The following is a 22,694-nucleotide window of genomic DNA, read 5'->3' as shown; positions in this document are numbered from 1 at the left end:
GGGTGCCTACTTCAAAGAGCATTTTGAACAAAGAGGGAAGAAGAGATATGGCACCAAAATTATATGCAAAAATATTAAATTTTATTCACATAAAATAGATGAAGATACAACTTTTTTTCATAAGAATAAATAGTACAGTATCAAATTAGAACACAAATTAGAAAGAATGAGGCAACCCAGGGATGAGGATGCAAGTGTGGGTAGAACACAAAAAGGGGGGGGGGGGGGGGGGCGTGAGAGGTGTGAAGTCCTAATCATTGCCAGTAACGAAACCCTGGGGGGGTGGTATATAACTAGAGTGTATTGGTCCCAAAATTGGACCCCAGCCCCCCAAGGTGGTGAATGAACCAAATGACCCTCCACAGGGGATGTATGGTCAAGGGTTGGAGTGCATAACCAAAAAACAGGTAGGCAAAGATGGTTAGAAAAAGTATAAAGAAACAATCTCCACCAGAGTAGTCGTGGGGCAATGCAGAGGAGGCTGAAATATTGTGTGTAAAAAATTCTAGTCGTGGAGCCGAGAGGTGCCAGTTAGCACATAAACGGCTAATAAAAATTACACAATACTCACACACAGTCAGGTCCTTTGTGCCCGGGCTAGTCGTGGGGCTGGAGAGGAAGGAAAATGCACACACACAATCAGAGCATAAATGCCCTGACTAGTCGTGGAGCTGGAGAGGAAGAGAAAGAATGTGAAAGGTCCCATAAAGGGCATAGAGAAAGCAGGTAAAAACAGTTAGAGGGGTGTGCAGCCCAGCTCAAGAAGTGGACTAGTCATGTGGCAGAGAAAGGAAACAAGTGGGTGCAAAGCAGGGAAAGTACACGTGGGGCCGGGCCGTACAGTACAGCATAATAACGGCCAAAAACAGGGAGAGAGAGGAATAGCGAGTTTCTAGACCCACAATGGTTATGTGAGTCAGAGGGGAGTAGGAAAGAGGAAAAGTAAGAAAAATGAGGACTACCTGTGCAAGTGGAGGGGGGTCACGGCAGGAGGACGAACCCAACAGCTGTTTCGCCTAAGCGCTTTTTCGAGGGAAGTGGAGAAGAGAGTGGGGCTGGCCGCTATATATAGGGGCAGCACAGTTGTTTACAATCAAAATAAAGATGGTGTCCGAAGAATGCGCATGCGCACTACCCTCGGCGGTCTCGGCTCGCTCCGCCCGCTGGCCTCGACTTCCGGCGCATGCGCATTCTTCGGACACCATCTTTATTTTGATTGTAAACAACTGTGCTGCCCCTATATATAGCGGCCAGCCCCACTCTCTTCTCCACTTCCCTCGAAAAAGCGCTTAGGCGAAACAGCTGTTGGGTTCGTCCTCCTGCCGTGACCCCCCTCCACTTGCACAGGTAGTCCTCATTTTTCTTACTTTTCCTCTTTCCTACTCCCCTCTGACTCACATAACCATTGTGGGTCTAGAAACTCGCTATTCCTCTCTCTCCCTGTTTTTGGCCGTTATTATGCTGTACTGTACGGCCCGGCCCCACGTGTACTTTCCCTGCTTTGCACCCACTTGTTTCCTTTCTCTGCCACATGACTAGTCCACTTCTTGAGCTGGGCTGCACACCCCTCTAACTGTTTTTACCTGCTTTCTCTATGCCCTTTATGGGACCTTTCACATTCTTTCTCTTCCTCTCCAGCTCCACGACTAGTCAGGGCATTTATGCTCTGATTGTGTGTGTGCATTTTCCTTCCTCTCCAGCCCCACGACTAGCCCGGGCACAAAGGACCTGACTGTGTGTGAGTATTGTGTAATTTTTATTAGCCGTTTATGTGCTAACTGGCACCTCTCGGCTCCACGACTAGAATTTTTTACACACAATATTTCAGCCTCCTCTGCATTGCCCCACGACTACTCTGGTGGAGATTGTTTCTTTATACTTTTTCTAACCATCTTTGCCTACCTGTTTTTTGGTTATGCACTCCAACCCTTGACCATACATCCCCTGTGGAGGGTCATTTGGTTCATTCACCACCTTGGGGGGCTGGGGTCCAATTTTGGGACCAATACACTCTAGTTATATACCACCCCCCCAGGGTTTCGTTACTGGCAATGATTAGGACTTCACACCTCTCCCCCCCCCCCCCCCCCCCCCTTTTTGTGTTCTACCCACACTTGCATCCTCATCCCTGGGTTGCCTCATTCTTTCTAATTTGTGTTCTAATTTGATACTGTACTATTTATTCTTATGAAAAAAAGTTGTATCTTCATCTATTTTATGTGAATAAAATTTAATATTTTTGCATATAATTTTGGTGCCATATCTCTTCTTCCCTCTTTGTTCAAAATAGAAGTGGTGTCTAGGTATAGTAAAGTATCCATGCGCTACGCAGTGAAACCACCTATAGCGCCACCTGGTGGAAAACAGCGGAGTTAGCATTTTTATCTCGAAAATGGAACGAGATAGAGAAAAAAAGTGAATTACAAAGTTGTAGGGTATCCTCAATTCAATATGAATCGACACCTTGCATACAGAAATGCTATGATTAGAACGTGTAAAACTCACAAGGCTGCGGACGTGAAGCGATACCTCATGGAGACCTTCCTACAAGTCATTGGGTATGGTGGCTGCATGGAGTGGCCTCCACGCTCACCTGACCTGACCCCATTGGACTTCTTTCTGTGAGGTCACATCAAACAGCTATGCGACCCCTCCACCAACATTGCAGGACCTACGACGACGTATTACAGATGCTTGTGCAAACGTGTCACCTACCATATTGCACAATGTGCAGAAAGGTACAGTATGCTGTCCAGAGTCCAGATGTGCATTGCAGCTGACGTTGGCCACTTTGAGCATCAAAGTTAAATCAACGCCATATGCGTGACCAGAATTTAATGGTTTTGGAGGGGTGGGGGGTCATGGGTTTCATATCATAGCATTTATGTATGCAAGGTGTCGATTCGTATTGAATTCATGATGATGCCCTACAATTCCCTTTTTTTCTCTATCTCGTTCCGTTTTTGAGATAAAAATGCTAACTCCGTTGTTTTCCACCAGGTGGTGCTATAGGTGGTTTCATTGTGTAGCGCATGGCTACTTTACTATACCTAGATACCACTTCTATGCCTATAGCTGCCGCCGTTCTCAAGCTAATGGTGGTGGACAGGATATGGGTGGACACACTGTATATTTATAAAAATGTACATCTCCATTTTGTTGTTACAAAAAAATTGCCACAATTACATAGTCCTAATTGCTCCCACAATACCATTTACACGTATCATAAGGTGTGATAACATTGTTAATGTGCTCTCTTTACTTTTTAGTGTCAGCTTGGAGTCTTGCCTTTAGGCACTGGTAATGACTTGGCCCGTGTCCTTGGCTGGGGCTCTGCATGTGATGATGACACTCAACTCCCCCAGATTCTGGAAAAACTTGAAAGAGCTGGCACTAAAATGCTGGATAGGTGAGCTTCTGGAATTTAATTGTTATTGTACAGTGTTTTTGTTTTGTTTTCTCTTTTATACCTTGGTTTTCCCAATTTGTAACACATTGATGATTTTGCACTTTGTAGGTGGAGCATCATGGTGTATGAGACAAAGCTTCCATCTCGGGCCACAGATCCTTGCACAACCACAGAGCCCAGTGAGGACTGTGAAGTAAGTGTTCCCTGTCTTCCATGATTTTCATACCTAGTTAGGCACCAGTGCGGTACAGAAACGCGTTGGTATTGATAAAAAAACCTATTTGGAATCCCAAGGTTCTTTCCCACAGTGCAGCCCTCCTAAACCTGACAGTTTCCATTGTCCTGTGTAATACATTCCTTATATTCTGGTATATTGGATTTCTTTTTCATTTACGCTATCCAGGTGCAGCAAATCTTGGGCTATGAAGACTCTGTAGCTGCTCATTTATCACAGATTCTCAGCTCAGATCAGCACTCGGTGGTGATTTCATCAGCCAAGTAAGCTTCAGTCTCATGAATTGTGTCTCCAGATTGTCATGTTTAAAGGGAACCTGTCATCAGAAATTTTGCACTAAACCTAAAAGATTCCCCCTCTGCAGCTCCTGGGCTGCATTCTAGCAATGTTCCTGTTGTTTATGTGCCCCCTCTCTGACCAAAATAAAGACTTTGTAAAGTGGTACCTTTTTGTATTCAGATCTTGATAATGGTACACGGGGGCAGGCTCTCTGGTGTCCGTTAGTCTGCCTCCCTGTCACTTTAAGCCGTCACCATCGCGCAATTTCAAAACGGTGACGTGAGGTAAGCTGGCCAGCGCTTGCGCAGAACGGTGGAGGCGGCGGTGGAGGCGCGAGCACGAGATTATGGGCGGGTACTTGCTGATGAAAGTCACAGCGCCGCCCATAATCTCGCGCATGCGCAACACGTCACCAGCAGTCACACTGTGCACATTGCACAGTCCCGCGAGAGTGGCACGGCGCATGCGCGAGATTATGGGCGGCGCTGTTATTTTCATCAGCAAGTACCCGCCCATAATCTCGTGCTCGCGCCTCCACCGCCGCCTCCACCGTTCTGCGCAAACGCTGGCCAGCTTACCTCACGTCACCGCTTTGAAATTGCGCGATGGGGACGGCTTAAAGCGACAGGGAGGCCGACTAATGGACACCAGAGAGCCCGCCCCCGTGTACCATTATCAAGATCTGAATACAAAAAGGTACCACTTTACAAAGTCTTTATTTTGGTCAGAAAGGGGGCACATAAACAACAGGAACATTGCTAGAATGCAGCCCAGGAGCTGCAGAGGGGGAATCTTTTAGATTTAGTGCAAAATTTCTGATGACAGGTTCCCTTTAAGAGCTGACATGTTCATAAGTCAGGCCTTTATGACCACAATATGCTTAACCATTGGGCGATATTAGAGAGTATCATCATAATGAACCATTACTTTTGGCCATACACATAAGATAACTGTTGGGCATACGTTGTTTCAGCAGATGGTTAGTTCTCCTGACTCTCTCTTACACATGAGCACTTGGCTCTGCCCAGAATTCAAAAAAGAAAAGTTGCCTTGAAAACAAAAAGGTCAGCGTTTGAAATTCTTGTAGCTGATCCTTCTCTCCCCCTATATCATCTATCGATGAAAAGGGGGAACATCGGGAAGACTCCAAGCACATCAGATAGTCTGCTGGTAGCGCCAAAATTTGTAAGTTTGGCCGACTGTCATCTAAAGAGTATGGGGGTCTTAATTTGGCCAGATTTACACATTGATTTAAAATGAATGTCTGTGGTTCTAGAAAATCACACGATCAATGTCAACTGAAATACAATTACAATAAGTGTATTAGTCTCAGCCTTAAATCAGGTGTATTCTTTCATTCAGGAGCCCAATCAACGACCAATACATTGTTAAAGAGGTTGTGCCCTACTTTTACATTAATGGCCTATCCTTAGGAAAGGACATCAATGTGAGATCCTCTATGGTCTGACCCCTGCCGATCAGCTGTTCTCGGTGCCGGCGGTAGCAAGCAGCTGGAAATGCTCAGTTGCAGAGCTGCTCTGTCTTCTGATAGTGGCCGCGGCCAGGAACTGCACATCCGCCTCCTATTGATCTGAATAGGAGGTGGATGTAGAGTACCCAGCCATAGCCGCTATCAGAAGACGGAGCAGCTCCGGAACTGCCTGCTACCGCCAACACCGAGAACAGCTGACCGCCGGGGGTGCTGGGTGTCGGACCCTGGCCGATCTTACATTGATGATTTAGCCAAAGGATAGGCCATCAATCTAAAAGTAGTGGACAACCCCTTAAATGACCGTTGGATTTTTTAGGGATACAGTAGAAAGCATTCATACTTATAGCAAAAGGTTTGATTCAAGTAGTAAATTGCATTGGACCTCATTCAAGATATGCAAAGGTCATGCATAGTTGTTAAATCTGTACATACACATAAAAATGTTCGTAAAATCTCAAAATTCTGTTTCTAGGCTGAAAATTATAACACATGAATGATTGCATCGCCGAGCATTCACTGTGTAGGGAGATCTGGCAGGGGCTGCAGCACAAAGGGATTGTGTTTAAAAAATAAAAAATAAATCTAAAGTTGGGTGACTCTTCATTCACACTAGAAATTGTCAGGTTGGATGGCTTGTATCTATTATATGGTCTCTTAAAGGGGTTTTCCGATTGAAAAGAAAAGTTTGCTGTTACTCTGTGTGACTGCAGACTGCTGAATCGTGACATTGTGCAATACACACACAGTCAGGATTCCTATGTGTTCACCGCACGAGTTGACTTGTATGCGATTTGTATACATAATGGTCACATGTTGACTAGATTCTCCTGCTTCTAAATGCTCTATTGAGAGACGTGCAGGAGCACAAGTATGTAAATCTCGTATATGCAGTCCATAGCCACAAGGCTTAGAAACAAAGCCATATTGCACACACGAACATTGGCTACTGAAGTGCTTCTCTGTCAAGATATGTAAAATATGTTCTCGACCAGGAAATTTCACGTTTTTCTTTAGTATGAAGTTCACTGGAAACGCTTTAGCTAATTCTTTCTTACAAGTGGCAGCCGTGGTGTTTACTGGTAGAATTATTATGCTCAATTCATTTGTTTTCTTAGAGTCCTGTGTGAAACGGTAAAAGATTTTGTTGCACGTGTCGGGAAAGCCTATGAGAGAATGACCGAGAGTTGTGAAGAATCGGAAACCATGGCGGGAAAGGTACGTCTTTGTTCCACCATAAGACCCAGCCATCCTATAATGTTACTGACTAGAGAAAATGGAGTTTGGTGATCGCCGACAGTCTGACCTTGTAGCTTTCCTATTCAGTGACCAGCCAGTCATTTGGTTTTCTGTAAGCAGTTCCTGCTATCTCACCCATCATTTTTCATCCAGGTCACTCGTCAGTGCCATCTGTCGTGGCTGTGTGTCTCTGACCAACAGTTGTTACCCTAATGTTGGCACCATATAAATAAAAATGTGGCCATTATTAGAGGCCATGTCCACTACTTGGACAACCCCTACTCATTCCCATTGTTCGCCCTGTAAAAATAAATAAGCCTAAACTCACCTCCGGTGCGGCCGCGATTCCAACGATATCTGAAGTCACGTTCCCAGGGCCCATGTGACATTGTTATGACACGCGAGCCCCTCAACCAATCGGCAGCCGGCCTCTGTCTCCCATCCCTTGGACATTTGAGCTTGATATGAGTGATGCGCTTTCTGCTCAAATGTCTGAAGGCACTGATAATGAAGCCAGCACTGATCGGTCGTGGGCCCGCTTGTCATAACATGTCATCTCGGCCCCGGGAACGTGATTTCAGGCATTGCTGGAACCGCGGCCGCACCAGAGGTGAGTATAGGCTTATTTATTTTTACAGGGGGGGAAAAAGTAGAATGAGAAGCGGTGTTGTCCAAGTAGTGGACAACCCCTTTAATAAAGAAAAGGCAAACATGGAAAAGGAAACTTGTTATTTTATTACTAAAGACTAGTGATGAGTGAACACTAAAATGCTCGTTACTAGATTCGAGCTGGTCAGATGCTCTGGTGAGCTCAAAGCGAGTAACGAGAATTATGGAGAGTCAATAATTGACCTGTTCCGGTCTCCGGCTACATACAGCCAGCCATGAACAGAGTATTTCCGGCGGGAGGGACGGCAAGGTTTTTTTTTTTTGGATCACACTACATCCGAGAGCGTTGCTTTATCTGTCGGTAGAGCCATTCAGAGACTGCGACTGGCTCTCCCTCCCTTTACTCACATCATGTAGTAAAGCAAACCTGTACTTTATGGTCATTGTTTCATGGACAAAATATCAGAGCACCTGCTATACTTGGCCAAGCACCTCGAGTACCTGAGTACCCCGATGCTAGATCAAGTAATGAGCAGTGCCGAGCTCGCTCACTCATCACTACTCATCACTACTAAAGACGTCTGTTCAAAAGCATTTCCTTTTTTCTGCAGTGCAATCTTCTGAGGGAAAAGCTAGACTCTCTTCTGAACACCTTAAATGAAGAGTCGCAGGCTACATCAGTTCTACCACAGCCCCCACCAACAATTACTGAAGAGGTAGAAGAGTCCTCCGAAACTGTGGCATGCCTGACCGCTATCTCTCCTTCCCCTGGGCGACAACAGAGTTTTCGACCACGTGAGCAGCTTATGCTAAGAGCTAACAGCCTTAAGAAAGCGATCAGACAGATCATAGAGCAGGCAGAGAAAGGTACGTCAGAAAAATCCATACACACAGAGTTGTGTTCTGGTCACTGTATTTTGTCTGTAGCAATAATATGTACGTTCTATGAGGGAATGTGGTGCAGCAGATAATGGTTTCTCTGTTTCAGGCACTTTAGATGTTTATCCTTGTGTAGTCAGATCCTTGTGCTATTTCTTTTCGGAGGCTGTCACTCATGGTGTTGGATACTTTGCTTTCAGCTGTTGATGAACAGAATGCACAGACTCCAAGTAGTGAAGATTTTCTTTTGCCTTTTGCTACTGAGGACGGCAAAGAACACATCATTACAAGTACTGTGATCATGCATACTGGGAACGCATTGCCAAGGATAAGAGGATCAAGTAGAGGTATTTCCTATGCTTGGTTATTGTTTTTTGCACTGGCAATTTTAATTAAATTAAAATTTAATTGAATTAAACACCACTCTGGTATTTTTGATTTCTTTGTCGCTCCATTGGGAGACCCAGACAATTGGGTGTATAGCTATTGCCTCTGGAGGCCACACAAAGTATTACACTTAAAAGTGTAAGGCCCCTCCCCTTCTGGCTATACACCCCCAGTGGGATCACTGGCTCACCAGTTTTGTGCTTTGTGCGAAGGAGGCAACACATCCACGCATAGCTCCACTTTTTAGTCAGCAGCAGCTGCTGACTATGTCGGATGGAAGAAAAGAGGACACATATAGTGTCCCCAGCATGCTCCCTTCTCACCCCACTGTATGTCGGAGGTGTTTGTAAGGTTGAGGTACCCATTGCGGGTACGGCGGCAGGAGCCCACATGCTGATTCCTTCCCCATCCCTTTTTACAGGGCTCTGGGTGAAGTGGGATTTACCGGTCTCCAGGCACTGAGACCGTGCTCCATCTACAGCCCCTGGAGAAGATGCTGGATGGAGCGGAGTACATCAGGGACATGGCCCTGCTTCCTCAAGGTACTCTGTGTCCCCGTGCATTTGGCGCTCACACCGCAGCATGCTGGGTGTTGTAGTGCGCCGGGGGACATCAGCGCTGCGGCGCCTGTGCCATGGCCTCATTCAGCTTTGCTGAAGCAGGCTCACTTATGGGAATTGGTCGCGCCGGCCGCTGGGACTGCGGCGCGGCTGGCACTTGTAGTGCGCCGGGGACTTCAGCGCGGCCTGCGCTTTTACGGCGGCCGCGCTGATAACTAGAGTCCCCGGCTTTTGCGGCCTGCTTCCGTTCGTTCCCGCCCCCAGACCTGCCAGTCAGGAGAGGGGCGGGACGCTGGCCACTTCCAGGAATCGCTCGCGCCGGCCGCTGGCAGCGGCGCGGCTGGCACTTGTGGTGCGCCGGGGACTTCAGCGCGGCCCGCGCTTTTACGGCGGCCGCGCTGATAACTAGAGTCCCCGGCTTTTGCGGCCTGCTTCCGTTCGTTCCCGCCCCCAGACCTGCCAGTCAGGAGAGGGGCGGGACGCTGGCCACTTCTATGAATCGGTCGCGCCGGCCGCTGGAACTGCGGCGCGGCTGGCACTTGTGGTGCGCCGGGGACTTCAGCGCGGCCCGCGTTTTTACGGCGGCCGCGCTGTTAACTCGAGTCCCCGGCTTCTGGGCCTAGTCTCCCTTCGTTACCGCCCACAGCCCTGACAGTCAGGGTAGGGGCGTGACGCTGCATAGAGCAGAGCTGAGAGCTGGAGTATGTTTTGCATACTCCACCCCTCTCACTGTGTGCACGGTGAATCCGGATTCCCGCACTTTCTCAGGCACGCCCACGGCTTCCTTCTCTACAAGGACACCGGCAGCCATTAGTGTCAGTTTCTGTACGATACAGAGACAAGTGTGGAAGACCCTGGCATTCTGATAGTCACACAATCGCTGTGACAGGCGTTAAGCAGCACCTGTGGTGCTAACCCCACTAGTGCAGAAGTGCACTTATAGATATGCTTGTACTATATACATTGCACTGTTTGGTCGCACGTTGTATATACCCTCCTGGATTATGCGGAGGAGTTATCAGCATATTCTCTGTGTAAAACAAAGGTGCAGAACCACATGTTTTTCTATACAGCTGGTACAGCATGTACGGCTATACGGCCGGCAGGTACATAGACTCCCATTGTATGCACTAATGGCCAGGGGATGAGGACGGTGTCTGCAGTATTTACTGACAGTTTTTCTGAGACTATGGCTATGATACTAGAAGCCTAGCAGTCCGGACATGTCTCTCACAATATGGGCACTGTTGAATCATTGATCCATGGCCCCCCTCAGTGTGAATAACTAACAGCTCCGGGAATGTCACACGCATCCCAGAGTCACGGCTCTGCACGGACGTCAGTCCCAGACAGCCTAAGTGGGCTCGCTATGAGCGGCCTCGGTTTCATCAGGGTCCTAACAGAAGGACTCGCTGTGTAATGAGGCGGAAGTAGCGGCTCAGGATTCTGATCCTGAGACCGCTCTCAATCTGGATACACCTGATTGTGACGCCATAGTAAATAATCTTATAGCGTCCATCTATAGAATGTGGGTTATTTCTCACAGCTCCTCCAGTGGAGGAGTCAGCTTCACGTATTTTTCTGGACCACTCTGCCTTCAGAGAGGCAGTCCAGGAACACCACGCTTATCCAGATATGCGCTTCTCCAAACGGCTTAGGATACACGTTATCCCTGTCCCCTGACTTGGTCAAGGACTGGACCCAATGTCCCGAGCGGCATCCTCCAATCTCCAGGCTTGTAGCTAGATCCATAGTTGCAGTGGGAGATGGAACTGCAAACTCAAAGATGCCACTGACAGACAGATGGATCTCTGGTCGAAAGCCATCTATGAGGCTGTCGGCGCACCGTTGACTCCGGCATTCTCTCCCTTGGGGCACTCCAAGCTATTTCAGCTTGTCTTACACAGATTGACACGGTTACACGTACATCTGTGCCGCAGGTGGCATCCTTAACCTCTCAAATGTCTGCATTTGTTTCTTACGCGATTCAGGTTGTCCTGGACTCTGCGAACCGTGCGGCGGTAGCCTCCGCTACTCCGTGTTTTTAAGCAGAGCCTGGTCTGATCGTTAAGTGAATGGAAGGCAGATTCTGCTTCCAAAAAAGGTTGCCTAACCAGTTGCCTTTTTCTGCTGACCGACTGTTTGGTGAGCGTTGGATGTAACCATCAAACAGTCCAGGGGTAAGGATTCATCCTTTCCTCAGCCCGGACACAACAAACCCCAACAGAGCAAGAGGCAGTCGGGGTTTTCGGCCTTTTCGAGGCTCGGGCAGGTCCCATTTTTCCTCGTCCAATGTGGACTCAAAAGGATCAGAGGAGCTAAGATTCTTAGCGGGCTCAGTCTCGCCCAAAAAAGCGACAGTCTGAAAACCCGCTTCCAAGGCGGCTTCCTCATGACTTGCGGCCTCGGTCGGTAGCAGGCTCTCCCGCCTTGGCGATATTTAGCTGCCATAGGTCAATGACCATTGAGTGTGAGACATTCTGTCTCACGGGTACAGGATAGAGCTCACTTCTCGTCCTCCAACTCGATTCTTCAGAATTTCTCCACCTCCCGGCCGGGCCGCTGCTCTTCTGCAAACAGGGTGCACTCTATAGGCAGAAAGAGTGATGACCCCCGTTCCTCTTCAGGAACAAGGTCACGGTTTTTACCCCAAATTCTTTGCGGTACCTATAACAACGGGCCGTTCCGTCCCGTTCTGGATCTAAAAATGCTCAGCAAGCTCGTGGACACCAGGCGGTTCCGGATGGAATCCCTCCGCCATGTCATCGCCTCAAGGTCCCAAGGATATTTCCTAGCATCATTAGGCATCAAGGATGCTTATCCACACGTGCCGATTGATCCAGAGCACTAGCGTTTCTACGCTTCGTTATAGGAGACGAACACCCTCTGTTCGTAGCTCTACCTTCCGGCTAGCGACAGTCCAACTGGTCTTCGCCAAGGTCAGGGCAGCAGTAGTCACAGTCCTGCACTCTCAGGGTCACTCTGTGGTCCCGTATTTAGACGATCTACTTGTCAAGGCACTCTCTTAGGAAACATGCCAACACTGCCCGAACGTTGCGCTGGAGACTCTCTAGAGTTTTGGGTGGATCATCAACTTTTTAAAGTCAGATCCGACCGCGACCCTATCGATAACATATCTAGGCATAGAGTTTCTTACTCTCTCAGCGATAGTGAAGCTGCCGCTAGACAAACAGCATTCACTACGGGCTGCAAGCTCTTCTTTAAGAACCAGTCGCACACATTGAGACGCCTCATGCACTTCCTAACGTAAGATGGTAGCATTGGAGGCAGTTCCTTTCGCGCAGTTTTACTGCGTCCACTACAATGGGACATTCTCCGCCAATGGGACGAGGAGTCGACGTCCCTCAACAGAGTCGTCGTTCTTTCTCAGGCGGCCAAGGAATCTCTACGGTGGTGGCTTCTTCTCACCTCTTGGTCAAAAAGAAGGTCCTTCCTATCCCCGTCCTGGGCGATAGACTCGCGTCTGTCGTAACTATCAGGGTGGGGAGCAGTTTTTCTCCACTACAGCGCTCAGGGTACGTGGACTCAGCAAGAGTCCACTCTTCAGATCAATGTTCTTGAACACAGAGCAGTGTATCTTGCCCTACAATCCTTCCAACAGCGGCTGGAAAGCAAGCATATCCGACTTCAGTCGGACAGCTCCACAGCGGTGGCATACATCAACCACCAAGGTAGAACGCGCAACCGGCAAGCCTTCCAGGAAGTCCGGCAGGTTCTGATGTGGGTGGAAGACACGGCATCCACCATATCCACAATTCACATCCCAAGTGTGGAAACTAGGAAGCTGACTTCCTAAGTCGCTGAGGTGTGGCCGAAAGAGTATGGTCTCCTCACCCGGACGGGTTTCAGGAGATCTGGCGCCGCTGACAGAGGCCGGACGTCGATCTAATGGCGTCACGGCACAACAACAATGTGCCAGCTTCATGGCACGGTTTCACAATCATCGAGCTCTGGCGGCAAACGCCTTAGTTCAGCATTGGTCGCAGTTCCAGCTACCTTAGGTGCCACCTCTGGCATTGTTGCCCAGAGTACTGCGCTAGATCAAGACCGACTGCGGCCGCGCCATCCTCGTCGCTACAAATTGGCCGAGGATGTTGTGGTACTCGGTTCTGTGGTGCCTCACGGTAGGGAACCTAGTGTCGTCAGGATTACCTCAGGACGTGGTTGCCACCATGAGACAGGCTAGCATACCAACGTCCGCCAAGATTGACCACAGGACGTGGAAGATGTTCTTATCTCGGTGCTCGGCGCAGGGTGTTTCTCCCTGGCCGGTTGCATCGTCTATGTTTCCTTCCTTCCTGCAATCTAGGTAGGAAAATGGGTTGTCGCTCAGTTCCCTTTAGGGACAAGTCTCAGCGCTATCTGTATTTTTTCAGAAACGACGACTTCCTCAGGTACGCACGTTCCTACGGGGAGTTTGTCTTCTCAGCACTCCGTACAAGCGGCCGTTAGAGCCCTGAGATCTGAACAAGGTTCTAATTGCTCTCCAGATGCCGCCTTTCGAGCCTTTGAAGGATGTCTCCCTTCCCGTTTTTCACGGGAAGTGGCCTTCTAGTAACGGTCTCGTCTCTTAGGAGAGTTTCCGAGCTAGCAACGCTCTCATACAAACTCCCTTCCTGGTCCTTCACCAGGACAGGGTAGTTCTGCGTCCGGTTCCGGAATTTCTCCCTAAGGTGGTATCCCATTTTCATATCAATCAGGATATCACCTCACCTTCTTTGTGTCCTCGTCCAGTCCATCAATTTCAGAAAGATTTGCATCTGTTGGTTCTGGTGAGAGCACTCAGGTTCTACTTCCCGCATGGCGCTCCTGCGCCACCCGGATGCACTCTTTGTCCTTGTCGCTGGTCGGCGTAAACAGTCGCAAGCTTCCAGATCCACCCTTGCTCGGGGGCTCGAGGAACCAATTCTTGAAACCTACAGTTCTACTGGGCTTCTGGTTCTCTCAAGGCCGAAGGCCCATTCTACCAGAGCCGTGGGTGCATCCTGGGCATTACGGCACCAGGCTACGGCTCAGCAGGTGTGTCAGGCACCCACCTGGTCGAGTCTACTTACTTTTACCAAGCATTATCAGATGCATACCTACGCTTCGGCAGACGCCAGCCTAGGTAGATAAGTCATTCAGGCGGCGGTTGGCCACCTGTAGGAGAGGGCCGTTTGACGGCCCTGTCATGAGGTATTCTTTTACCCACCCAGGGATTGCTTTTGGACATCCCAATTGTCTGGGTCTCCCAATGGAGCGACAAAGAAGAAGGGAATTTTGTTTACTTACCGTAAATTCCTTTTCTTCTAGCTCCAATTGGGAGACCCAGCACCCGCCCTGTTTTCTCGGGGTTTTTCTGTTTTTTTCGGGTACACATGTTGTTCATGTGGTATGGTTCAGTTCTCCGATGTTTCCTCGGATTGAATTGGTCTTTAAACCAGTTATTGGCTTTCCTCCTTCTTGCTTTGGCACTAAAACTGGTGAGCCAGTGATCCCACTGGGGGTGTATAGCCAGAAGGGGAGGGGCCTTACACTTTTAAGTGTAATACTTTGTGTGGCCTCCAGAGGCAATAGCTATACACCCAATTGTCTGGGTCTCCCAATTGGAGCTAGAAGAAAAGGAATTTACGGTAAGTAAACAAAATTCCCTTCTTCACCACCGGAATAGTATCACTGATATATAATCTTTGACTGTAGTAAAGTAATTACAGGTCGCTTGTCATGGGTGTATCCTGCTCTGGAGGGATCTCTGGCGATTTTGGGACCAGAAGGTCACATCGCCTTATTATACACAGGCTGTGCATAATTAACATATACATATGTATGTGTATGTATGTATATGTGTGTGTGTGTGTGTGTGTGTGTGTGTGTGTGTGTGTATATATATATATATATATATATATATATATATATATATATATATATATATAAATATATGTTTAAAAGTATTTGCTTTCCTTTGGTGCAGTAGGACTCTTTCCTATCTAACTATCCTTGGGAAGCCTTTATCTCAGGTGCAGCTGTTTTGTGACCATTCCCTTCGCTATTAAAAGTTTCATGTCTTAAAGGGAACCTGTCACCAGATTTGGGGCCTATAAGCTGCGGCCACCACCAGTGGGCTCTTGTGCACAGCATTCTAACATGCTGTATATAAGAGCCCAGGCCGCTGTGTAGAACATAAAAATGACTTTATAATACTCACCTAGGACGTCACTCCGGTGCAGATTGGTCAAATGGGTGTCTCCGTTCTCCGGAACCAGCGCCACCTCTTTTGGCCATCTTTGTCTTCCTTCTTCTGAAGCCGGCGTGCATGACGCATCCTACGTCATACACTTTCGCCGACACTGAGGTCCTGCGCACTTTGATCTGCCCTGCTCAGGACAGATCAAAGTATTGTAGTGCACCTCCACAGGACCTCAGTACTTGCCTGTGTGCATGATGTAGGATGCATCATGCATGCCAGCTTCAGAAGAAGAAGGACCAAGATGGCTGAAAGTCGAGGCGCTGGTCCGGAGAACGGCGCCACCCATTTGACTAGCCTGCATCGGAGCGACCTCCTAGGTCTTATATTATATAAGGTATTATAAAGTGATTTTCTTTGTCGCTCCATTGGGAGACCCAGACAATTGGGTGTATAGCTTCTGCCTCCGGAGGCCACACAAAGTATTACACTTAAAAGTGTAAAGCCCCTCCCCTTCTGCCTATACACCCCCCGTGCATCACGGGCTTCTCAGTTTTTATGCTTTGTGCGAAGGAGGCTGACATCCACGCATAGCTCCACATCTTAGTCAGCAGCAGCTGCTGACTATGTCGGATGGAAGAAAAGAGGGCCCATAACAGGGCCCCCAGCATGCTCCCTTCTCACCCCACTCTAGTCGGCGGTGTTGTTAAGGTTGAGGTACCCATTGCGGGTACATAGGCAGGAGCCACATGCTGTTTTCCTTCCCCATCCCTTAATGGGCTCTGGGTGAAGTGGGATCCTAATCGGTCTCTAGGCACAGGGGACCGTGCTCCCTCCGCAGCCCCTGGGGAATCTGCTGGACAGGAGCCGGGCATCGTCAGGGACAAGGCCCTGCTACTTTGAGGTACTCTGTGTCCCCCGTGGGGACCGCGCATGGAGCGCTTGTGCCATATACACTGCAGCACTGCTGGGTGTGTTAGTGCGCCGGGGACTACCGCGCCGGCCGCGCTTATATGCCGGCTGCGCTTATAACTTTAGTCCCCGGCTTTTGCGGCCTAGTATCGCATATTCCCGCCCCCAGGCCTGTCAGTCAGGGGAAGGGCGGGACGCTGCACAGGACGTCAGCGCTGAGGGCTGGAGCATACTCTGTATCCTCCTCCCCCCTCATTCAGCACAGTGGGGCTCCAGATTCCCGCACTTTCTAGGGCACGCCCACGGCCCCCTCCTCCCCACAGAACGCCGGCAGCCATTCCTGTCAGCACTTCTAACGCTGGAGAGGAGAGACAACAGGCTCTGGGAGGCTCAGGCAGGGAATCTGGTGATCACACAACCGCTTTTTAGCGGTCGGTAAGCAGCACCTGAGGTGCTGGCCCCACTGAGTGCCGGAGTGTACATATATATATATCCACAATGTAGAGATGAATGGGTCGCACTCCAGTAGTCAAATAAAGAAATTCTGTTTATTCCACGGTCACATCAAGGGTACAGGTAGTGAGGGAGGATGAGGGTGTGCCACGTCGGACGACGGCGGCCGTTTCGCAAGTAGTCTTGCTTCTACGGGTCCAGTGCCTGATTAAGACCTATTCAGGTTGAAACGCGTAGGAAACAGCTCCTCTGTCTTGCCTCTCTATTTTTGTCTTGCTTGGATGGAATATTAATATTTTTATTACCAATAAAGAAACTGTTTTTTAAGAAAATTCTACTTTCTCCTGAAGTTGCTGGAATTTCTTCCTTTCTGCCCGGTATCCTTCACTCAGACATATATATATATGCTTATATGCTATACATTTACACTGTACGGTCGCACTGTTGATTTTTGGCTATATACCCTCCTGGATTGTACTCAGAGGAGACAACAGCATGTCGTCCGCAAAAAGCAAGGGTGCCAAAGCACAGGCTTACTTTGCAACCTGTACTTCATGTGCGGCTATACTACCGGCAGGTTCCACTGACCCTCATTGTGTGCAATGCTCGGCCCCTGTGGCACTTACTCAGCCGGAGCCTCTGCTACTGGTGGCCCAGGTGGAACCACCTGCTCCCACTGTCCAGGTGACAGGGACGGAGTTTGCAATATTTGCTGACAAACTGTCTGAGAGTATGGATAAATGGTCTGCTAGGATACTTGAAGCCTTACAGTCCAGACCGGTGACTCAGGCCCCGGGCACTGTTCAATCATTGACCTCAGGCCCCCCTCAATTGGAGCAGCAAAGTGCTCCTGGGGTGACCCATGGATCCCGGGGTGAGGTCTCTGACATGGACCGCAGTCCCAGGCCGCCTAAGCGGGCTCGCTGGGAAATTCACTCGACTTCATCACACTATTCAGGGTCTCAGCAGGAGGACTCTCTGGATGATGAAGCGGAGGTAGCAGATCAGGATTCTGATCCTGAGACCGCTCTCAACCTGGATACACCTGATGGTGACGCCATAGTGAATGACCTTATAGCAACCATCAATCAGGTGTTGGATATTTCTCCACCAGCTCCTACAATTGAGGAGTCAGCTTCTCAGCAGGAGAAATTCCGTTTCAGGTCTCCCAAGCGTACATTGAGTATGTTTCTGGATCACTCTGACTTCAGAGAGGCAGTCCAGAAACACCGAGCTTGTCCAGATAAGCGTTTTTCCAAGCGCCTTAAGGATACACGTTATCCCTTCCCCCCTGACGTTGTCAAGGGCTGGGCTCAGTGTCCTAAGGTGGATCCTCCTGTCTCCAGACTGGCGGCTAGATCCATAGTTGCAGTGGAAGATGGGGCTTCACTCAAGGATGCCACTGACAGACAGATGGAGCTATGGTTGAAATCCATCTATGAAGCTATCGGCGCGTCTTTTGCTCCAGCATTCGCAGCCGTCTGGGCACTCCAAGCTATCTCAGCTTGTCATGCGCAGATTAATGCAGTCACACGTACATCTGCTCCGCAAGTGGTGTCCTTAACCTCTCAGGCGTCGGCGTTTGCGTCCTACGCCATTAATGCTATCCTGGACTCTACGAGCCGTACGGCGGTAGCATCCGCCAATTCAGTGGCAGTCCGCAGGGCCATGTGGCTACGTGAATGGAAGGCAGACTCCGCTTCCAAAAAGTTCTTAACCGGTTTGCCATTTTCTGGCGACCGCCTGTTTGGTGAGCGATTGGATGAAATCATTAAACAATCCAAGGGAAAGGACTCATCCTTACCCCAGTCCAAACCAAACAGACCTCAACCACGGAAGGTACAATCGAGGTTTCGGTCCTTTCGGCCCGCGGGAAGGTCTCAGTTCTCCTCGTCCAAAAGGCCTCAAAAGGATCAGAGGAACTCCGATTCATGGCGGTCTAAGTCACGTCCTAAAAAGACCGCCGGAGGAACCGCTCCCAAGGCGGCCTCCTCATGACTCTCGGCTTCCTCACACCGCATCCTCGGTCGGTGGCAGGCTTTCCCGCTTTTGCGACGCCTGGCTGCCACAGGTAAAAGACCGATGGGTGAGAGACATTCTATCCCACGGTTACAGGTAAGAGTTCTGCTCTCGTCCTCCGACTCGATTTTTCAGAACATCTCCGCCCCCCGAGAGAGCCGATGCTCTTCTTCAGGCAGTGTACACTCTGAAGGCGGAAGGAGTGGTGATCACTTTTCCTCTTCAGCAACAGGGTCAGGGTTTTTACTCCAACTTGTTTGTGGTACCGAAAAAGGACGGATCCTTCCGTCCTGTTCTGGACCTAAAACTGCTCAACAAACACGTAAAAACCAGGCGGTTCCGGATGGAATCGCTCCGCTCCGTCATCGCCTCAATGTCCCAAGGAGACTTCCTGGCATCAATCGACATCAAAGATGCTTATCTCCACGTACCGATTGCACCAGAGCATCAGCGCTTCCTGCGTTTCGCCATAGGAGACGAACACCTTCAGTTCGTGGCACTGCCTTTCGGCCTGGCGACAGCCCCACGGGTCTTCACCAAGGTCATGGCAGCAGTGGTAGCAGTCCTACACTCTCAGGGACACTCGGTGATCCCTTACTTAGACGATCTGCTGGTCAAGGCACCCTCTCAAGTGGCATGCCAACACAGCCTGAACATTGCGCTGGAGACTCTCCAGAGTTTCGGGTGGATCATCAATTTTCCAAAGTCAAATCTGACACCGTCCCAATCACTGACATATCTTGGCATGGAGTTTCATACTCTCTCAGCGATAGTGAAGCTTCCGCTGGACAAACAGCGTTCACTACAGACAGGGGTGCAATCTCTCCTTCAAGGTCAGTCACACCCCCTGAGGCGCCTCATGCACTTCCTAGGGAAGATGGTAGCAGCAATGGAGGCAGTTCCTTTTGCGCAGTTTCATCTGCGTCCACTTCAATGGGACATTCTCCGCAAATGGGACAGGAAGTCGACGTCCCTCGACAGGAACGTCTCCCTTTCACGGGCAGCCAAGGCTTCCCTTCAGTGGTGGCTTCTCCCCAATTCTCTGTCGAAGGGGAAATCCTTCCTTCCCCCATCATGGGCTGTGGTCACGACGGACGCGAGCCTGTCAGGGTGGGGAGCGGTCTTTCTCCACCACAGGGCTCAGGGAACCTGGACTCCGACAGAGTCCTCCCTTCAGATCAATGTTCTGGAGATAAGGGCAGTGTATCTTGCCCTAAAGGCGTTCCAGCCGTGGCTGGAAGGCAAGCAGATCCGAATTCAGTCGGACAACTCCACAGCGGTGGCATACATCAACCACCAAGGGGGAACACGCAGTCGGCAAGCCTTCCAGGAAGTCCGGCGGATTCTGATGTGGGTGGAAGCCACGGCCTCCACCATATCCGCAGTTCACATCCCGGGCGTAGAAAACTGGGAAGCAGACTTTCTCAGTCGCCAGGGCATGGACGCAGGGGAATGGTCCCTTCACCCGGACGTGTTTCAGGAGATCTGTTGCCGCTGGGGGATGCCGGACGTCGACCTAATGGCGTCCCGGCACAACAACAAGGTCCCAACATTCATGGCACGGTCTCAAGATCACAGAGCTCTGGCGGCAGACGCCTTAGTTCAGGATTGGTCGCAGTTTCAACTCCCTTATGTGTTTCCTCCTCTGGCACTGTTGCCCAGAGTGTTACGCAAGATCAGGTCCGACTGCCGCCGCGCCATACTCGTCGCTCCAGACTAGCCGAGGAGGTCGTGGTACCCGGATCTGTGGCATCTCACGGTGGGCCAACCGTGGGCACTACCAGACCGACCAGACTTGCTGTCTCAAGGGCCGTTTTTCCATCTGAATTCTGCGGCCCTCAACCTGACTGTGTGGCCATTGAGTCCTGGATCCTAGCGTCTTCAGGGTTATCTCAAGAGGTCATTGCCACTATGAGACAGGCTAGGAAACCAACGTCCGCCAAGATCTACCACAGGACGTGGAGGATATTCCTATCTTGGTGCTCTGATCAGGGTTTTTCTCCCTGGCCATTTGCCTTGCCCACTTTTCTTTCCTTCCTTCAATCCGGATTGAAAAAAGGGTTGTCGCTCGGCTCTCTTAAGGGACAAGTCTCAGCGCTCTCTGTGTTTTTTCAGAAGCGCCTGGCCAGACTTCCAAAGGTACGCACGTTCCTGCAGGGGGTTTGTCACATAGTCCCTCCTTACAAGCGGCCGTTAGAACCCTGGGATCTGAACAGGGTGCTGATGGCTCTTCAGAAACCACCTTTCGAGCCAATGAGGGATATTTCTCTCTCACGCCTTTTGCAGAAAGTGGTCTTCCTGGTAGCAGTCACATCACTTCGGAGAGTGTCTGAGCTAGCGGCGCTGTCATGCAAAGCCCCTTTCCTGGTGTTTCACCAGGACAAGGTGGTTCTGCGTCCGGTTCCGGAATTTCTCCCTAAGGTGGTATCCCCCTTTCATCTCAATCAGGATATCTCCTTACCCTCTTTTTGTCCTCATCCAGTTCACCAGTGTGAAAAGGACTTGCACTTGTTAGATCTGGTGAGAGCACTCAGACTCTACATTTCTCGTACGGCGCCCCTGCGCCGCTCGGATGCACTCTTTGTCCTTGTCGCTGGCCAGCGTAAAGGGTCACAGGCTTCCAAATCAACCCTGGCTCGGTGGATCAAGGAACCAATTCTCGAAGCTTACCTATCTTCTGGGCTTCCGGTTCCCTCAGGGCTGAAAGCCCATTCTACCAGAGCCGTGGGTGCGTCCTGGGCTTTGCGGCACCAGGCTACGGCTCAGCAGGTGTGTCAGGCGGCTACCTGGTCGAGCCTGCACACTTTCACGAAACACTATCAGGTGCATACCTATGCTTCGGCGGATGCCAGCCTAGGTAGGCAAGTCCTTCAGGCGGCGGTTGCCCACCTGTAGGAAAGGGCCGTTTTACGGCTCTATTACGAGGTATTATTTTACCCACCCAGGGACTGCATTTGGACGTCCCAATTGTCTGGGTCTCCCAATGGAGCGACAAAGAAGAAGGGAATTTTGTTTACTTACCGTAAATTCCTTTTCTTCTAGCTCCAATTGGGAGACCCAGCACCCGCCCCTGTTACCTTCGGGCTGTTGTTCTTTGTGTACACATGTTGTTCATGTTGAATGGTTTCAGTTCTCCGAAATTCCTTCGGATTGAATTTACTTTAAACCAATTTATAACTTTTCCTCCTTCTTGCTTTTGCACCAAAACTGAGAAGCCCGTGATGCACGGGGGGTGTATAGGCAGAAGGGGAGGGGCTTTACACTTTTAAGTGTAATACTTTGTGTGGCCTCCGGAGGCAGAAGCTATACACCCAATTGTCTGGGTCTCCCAATTGGAGCTAGAAGAAAAGGAATTTACGGTAAGTAAACAAAATTCCCTTCTTTATGTTCTACACATAGCATGTTAGATGCTGTATATAAGAGCCCACTGGTGGTGGCCGCAGCTTATAGGCCCCAAATCTGGTGACAGGTTCCCTTTAACATCTTATGTTAAGACAAGTGACTACAAAGTCACTGAATGGCTGGACCGGGGTAATGCCGTGGATATAGTATACCTTGACTTCAGTAAGGCATTTGATAAAGTATTTCATAACATCCTAACTGAAAAAATTATCAAGTACGATATCGACAAAAAATCAGTTTGATGGATTCAGTACTGGCTTAATGATCGGGCACAACAAATAATAATAATAGGGTGTACAGATCAAACTGGAGGAACATCAAAAGCGGGGTGCCGTAAGGCTCTGTCCTGGGCCCAGGACTGTTTAATATCTTTTAGAAAATGATCTGGAGAACGGAATTACTGGAAAGGAAAGAGAGCGTATTGGGCCGAGGCAAGCAAAATCTTGTTAAACAGGAACAAATGCAAAGCCCTACATCGGAGTAAAAGAAATATAAAAAGCATATATAGTATAGGAGGAATAGAACTTGGTGATAGCACCAAGGAAAAGGAGTTGGGTATAATAGTAGATCCCAGAGTCAACATGAGCCAACAATGCGAGGCTACAGCTAAAAAGGCCAACAAAATTCTGGGATGTATC

The 22,694-nt window shown here is 49.5% G+C and overlaps 1 protein-coding gene across 2 annotated transcripts in view; it reads left to right on the top strand.

The window, feature by feature from the left end:
* Positions 1-22,694, top strand: part of DGKD (diacylglycerol kinase delta) — a 180,296-nt gene that overhangs the window by 100,120 nt on the left and 57,482 nt on the right. For both annotated transcript variants that reach the window (XM_075340845.1, XM_075340844.1), the window contains exons 11-16: positions 3,270-3,409; positions 3,518-3,602; positions 3,813-3,907; positions 6,531-6,630; positions 7,872-8,127; positions 8,340-8,486. In XM_075340845.1, the coding sequence (XP_075196960.1) occupies positions 3,270-3,409; positions 3,518-3,602; positions 3,813-3,907; positions 6,531-6,630; positions 7,872-8,127; positions 8,340-8,486 (823 nt within the window). The remainder of the gene's footprint in view (positions 1-3,269; positions 3,410-3,517; positions 3,603-3,812; positions 3,908-6,530; positions 6,631-7,871; positions 8,128-8,339; positions 8,487-22,694) is intronic.

This window comes from Anomaloglossus baeobatrachus, chromosome 3, assembly GCF_048569485.1.
Source record: "Anomaloglossus baeobatrachus isolate aAnoBae1 chromosome 3, aAnoBae1.hap1, whole genome shotgun sequence".
Classification (NCBI taxonomy): Eukaryota; Metazoa; Chordata; class Amphibia; order Anura; family Aromobatidae; genus Anomaloglossus; species Anomaloglossus baeobatrachus.
This window is presented reverse-complemented; position numbering and strand designations above follow the sequence as displayed.